Here is a 4,904-nt window from a genome sequence, read left to right as displayed (position 1 = left end):
TTTATTATGATTTATACTGTTACACGTCGTAAAATATATGTTATGTAATTATATGTGTGTGCTTTAAAAATGAATTTAAGCTATATTGTGAATTAGTCATAACCCACATTTATATCATATTTTTTTTCAAAAATACGGCAGTGGAAAACACGTCGCAGACTCGTGACTTTTTTTCAACTTTCCTCCAGAGCTCTCCATATGACGCGCACACGACGGGCATGGCCGGAGCATTGAGTTACCACCCATACGGGAGTCCAGGGTACCCCTACCAACTCAACGACCCGGCTTACCGCAAAAACGCCACCAGGGACGCCACGGCCACCCTGAAGGCCTGGCTGCAGGAGCACAGGAAGAACCCGTACCCGACAAAAGGAGAGAAGATCATGCTGGCCATCATTACTAAGATGACCCTGACGCAGGTCTCCACATGGTTCGCCAACGCCAGGCGGAGGCTCAAGAAAGAGAACAAGATGACCTGGGCGCCCAGGAATAAGAGCGAAGACGAGGACGAGGAGGACGGAGACGGGGAGAGGAAAGAGGTGGAGCGCTCTGACAAAACCCTGGATAACAGCGAGGCTTCAGCGGAGGATGAAGGTGGGGTATAATCTGGCGACCGAGTCAATGATCCATTTAACAATTCCAGGACAGGGGTGAGATGCCCCTTTTATTTACTGCTCAAGTTATTTATTGCAATGATATTTTGAGTAAAAAATATACATGAGGGATATGAAACGATTAAACAAATAATCTGGTTTGAATATGTGTTTTGTTTTTATGCAAAGAGGACTGTGTTCATATAACAACAACAGAAACGATTATGATTGATTTTCTTAAATGAAAACAACGTTCTAAGACTCAACACTAGACCTGTTAAACCTGTTAGACACTGAACATTTTCGTTTTCTTTAACATGATTAATGGCAGGTCACTGGCAGAGTAGACACGTAACACAGTGATCCACGCGTGTGCATGGGTGCCCTCAATAAAATTAGACTGGTAATGCAATTGTCTTCATAACATTTTGATATAATTATGGAAAAAACAAAACATTATTGTTACCATACAAAGCAGGCTTTTAATTGCAGCAATGGCTTCTATTTAAACTCATATGCATAATTAATATGTTACTTATTCCAGCCTGGTACGTATTAGTGGTTGCTTTGAACACACATGGACATGGAATATTCTTTGACTGGGATAAGTTTTCCGGTAGTTCTTCTATTTATTTATTTATTTTTGAAAGATTATCATCTTCCTTTTTAGATTAATACAGCTCATTCATATTTAATATGTTTTGTCTACTTTTTCCAGTTTTTATTTTCTTTCTTTGTCTCCTTCTTCCTTGGTTATATCTTCTCTGATTTCTTTCTTTTTAATGTAACAATATATATTTTGTGTATTTGTCTTTTTAAAACGTACTCCTCTTGTTTTAGGTATCAGCTTGCACGTCGACACCCTGACGGACCACTCCTGCTCTGCAGAGTCTGACGGGGAGAAGGTCAGCTGTCGTGTGGGAGAGCTGGGCTCAGACCGGGCCGGCGATAAATGCGACGAGGACGGCGATGATCAGGACCACGACCCACGGCCACAACTCTCGCCCAAACCCGTCACATCGTCGCCCCTAACGGGAGTAGAGGCTCCAGTTCTCAGCCATCACCAACATCACCACCACCACCACCTCCATCAACTCCACCATCTCCACAGCCAGCGCGAGGATTTGGCCCGGAGCCTCGTCAATAACAACAATATTAACACCAATAAATCGTCTTCATGCCTTGACAGCAGACCTTCTTCGGGGCCGCCTCAGAACCCTACAGTCAAGCCCAAATTGTGGTCGCTGGCGGAGATTGCTACCTCGGACCAAAAGCAGCAACATCAGCAACTGGGGCAGCCTGGGCAACTAAATTGCCCCTCCTCCAGCGGTGGCCTCCTTACCCCCTCTACGCCTTCCACCACCTCCCCGACTGCCAGTTCCCCCTCCCTCTACCCGACCCCCTCCATCCTTGGAAGACCTATTTATTACACTTCTCCCTTTTATAGCAATTACACAAACTATGGCAACTTCAGCCCCCTGCAGGGCCAAGGGATCCTGCGGTATACTAATTCATCCGGAGTGAGTCTGGCTGCTGCCGCCGCCGCTGCCGCCGCCGCCGCTGCTGCAGCAAACGAGGGTCTGAGCTCCTCTCACCAGGCTCTGGAGGCGAGCACAAACCCCAAACACAGGCCAGACTCCCCCCTCGTTAAACATAACCCAAACCAGATTGTTGTTGTCGAGCAGCAGCAGCAGCAACAGCAGCATTTCAGAGCCGCAAATTTAGAAGCAAAGAAAGGTACGTAATGACGTGACGCGGCGCAGCGTTGACGAAATGATTTGGAGCTTAATTTAATCTGGTGTTGAATCTTGAGGTTGCATTTTTTTTAATTCTTAAAAGCAGGAGGGGAAATCGCACCGGTGTTCACTTGTTTCCAATGCAAATCAACGGCTTTTCCTTTGTGTCACTTTAATGTGTCACTGCAGTCACACCGTGGGATGATCTGGCTGGTTTTCTGCCACTTTTCTGCGAGCTTGCATTGGAAACAAGTGGCGTTATCTGACACTGTTGGCAGATTCCCACTGGTTTTAAGAGAAATGCGATTTTAGGACTGAATATGAGACTAAATGACTCATTAAGACGGACTATTTTTTTTTTTTTTTAAAAGAAAATGAACGTGTATTATGGGCTATAATTCGTTTTCAGGCGCAGTGAATTTTTTGAAATAATCAATTCTCAATATTCATTAGTTGAACAATGCTTTCTAACATTGAATTATTAGATTTTCATTTGCAGCATTTAGACAACAGTAGGGCTATAATAAGAAAAGAGAAAAAAAAGCGTATTGCAAAAACAAACGTGCTTAGAGTTACACCTCACCAAGATAGAGACATTAAAATAAGCCCATTAAGGACTGGCCTCGAATCAGCCTAAACCACGCGCACTCACACACAGAGACGCGCACACACACAAACACACACACACACAGTGGGCAGCCTAAAGCAGAGACATGTTGCCATAGCTTTGAGCAGGAATTCTATTTTTAATGTTTCCTCTGATATCTGTGTGTGCGTGTGTGTGTGTGTGTGTGTGTGTGTATGTGCACAGTGGGCCTCAACCCCTTATCTTCCAGCGTAGGATAATTATAATTACACAGGGTCAGCCAAAAGCAAACAAATCACTTAGTTTGCTCTGTGCACTCATCGTGCAACTTCACATCTTCAGATGTCACTTAGGTGGTTGTGGTTCTTTCCTTGCACACATTCACGCCGCTGGATAGTCTGTTTTTTTTTGTATGATTATTTTTACCGGTAATTAGGCAGTGGGGATTTTTAATAAGCACTTACAGTATAGGGTTGTTTTTTTGGGGGGTAGAGCGAGCCTGAGAAAACTTGATGTTTTCTGCTCATGTGGAGGGAGTTGATCATTTGATCGAGTGGGATTTTTTTTATTTTTTTTATTTCCATGCTCTGCAGGTAGGTGTCACAATTGCTTTGAGTATAAAGCGAGTAAGGCCACCACCTTTTAGCCCCACGTTTTAACCCCCATAACCTTTACTCCAAACCGGATCTAGTGCCACCATATAGTCGGAATGAACGCTGCTACCGCTTTCCTCAGCTCCACACCGAGCTGAGACACCCTTCTTAACAGCACACACACGTTTGTCACGTTATTACTGTTTCAGTTGTTTTGTTTTGATGCATTGTGCGTAATAATTTCATATGCTGGTTTGAAAAAAGATCTCCCATTATATGTGATTTTACATGTTATTTCTCAGGTTCCTATAGTTTGCTTATTTGCCACGGTATATTATTTTAGTATATATTTACGTGTGGAAAACATAATTTGGCCTTTCTGTGAAATTGTATTTGTAAAAGGAGGTGTCCTGGGACGCAAAGCGGACGGAACTGAAGTGAAGTTGAGGACTTCAAAGTGGAATAGCCTACATTTGATATTTATTTTTTTAAATGATGGCGAAATGATGCCTATAATTTATGCAAGTTGTATTGCAAAAAATGGGAAACTGACATCGTCTGTTTGTTTTGTAAATATATATATATTATGGACGGTTTTTATTTGAGACGCATTTGGGGAAAAAAAGCTACACAATCTTGTTATCAGGAGAACTTTTACTAATTTATATCTTTGAATGTAAATAAAATAAAACGCGCCGGTATTGATGTACTGGCGGGGTATGATATTCATTATTCAAAGGAGAAAATATTAAACTGTTTTCCCAACTATTACATCAATCTTGGGGAGTCATTCTTTTATTCATACCAGACCTGTATTTAACACTGGGGCATTTTTTATTCACTCTGTTCATTGTTCTTTTATTTTGTCACTCAAACGCAGATGGGAAATGTTTGATGAATCTCGCTTTTCATAAACATTATGAGTTTTCACAGATTGCACAATCCATTCTTTCTAAATGGACCATCATTTTCTTTTAGGGCCTCATTCTGGTCAGGGAATCTCCCTCGGCCACATATTCACGACCTTGATTGGGATAAACGACATACTTATTTCATTTTTCTCCCGTTTCCCCTCCCTCTCTCCCTTCGCCATGCCACACATTTATTTTTCAGTGTGATTAATACAGCCGTGGGACGCATCGGGCATTATGGGCTCCCAGCGGGGCCCGTCCCTGGAGCTTTTTAGCCTGGTTCAGGATGGGTCAGCCCTGCCTGCTTCATTACGGCACGGCATTGAGCAATCCATAAAAGTCTATCTAAGCATCTGCCAGCTCCAATGGGCTGTGTGATGGGCCCTAATCGGACAGGCTTTCCAATGCTTTTCATCATGGCTTGGTTATTGCAGCGGCTTTAGGACACAGCTAATTAAACAATTTAGGGGGGGAGGAAGGTCCAA

General features: G+C 43.0%; 1 protein-coding gene across 1 annotated transcript in view; it reads left to right on the top strand.

Annotated features, from left to right (window-relative positions):
* irx2a (iroquois homeobox 2a) overlaps positions 1-4,286 on the top strand; it is a 5,895-nt gene extending 1,609 nt beyond the window's left edge. The window contains exons 2-3 of the mRNA XM_019266339.2: positions 189-594; positions 1,434-4,286. Of these exons, the coding sequence (XP_019121884.1) occupies positions 189-594; positions 1,434-2,338 (1,311 nt within the window). The 3' untranslated portion in view covers positions 2,339-4,286. The remainder of the gene's footprint in view (positions 1-188; positions 595-1,433) is intronic.
* Positions 4,287-4,904: the final 618 nt, after the last annotated feature.

The sequence above is a fragment of the Larimichthys crocea genome, chromosome XIII, assembly GCF_000972845.2.
Source record: "Larimichthys crocea isolate SSNF chromosome XIII, L_crocea_2.0, whole genome shotgun sequence".
Lineage (NCBI taxonomy): Eukaryota > Metazoa > Chordata > Actinopteri > Sciaenidae > Larimichthys > Larimichthys crocea.
This window is presented reverse-complemented; position numbering and strand designations above follow the sequence as displayed.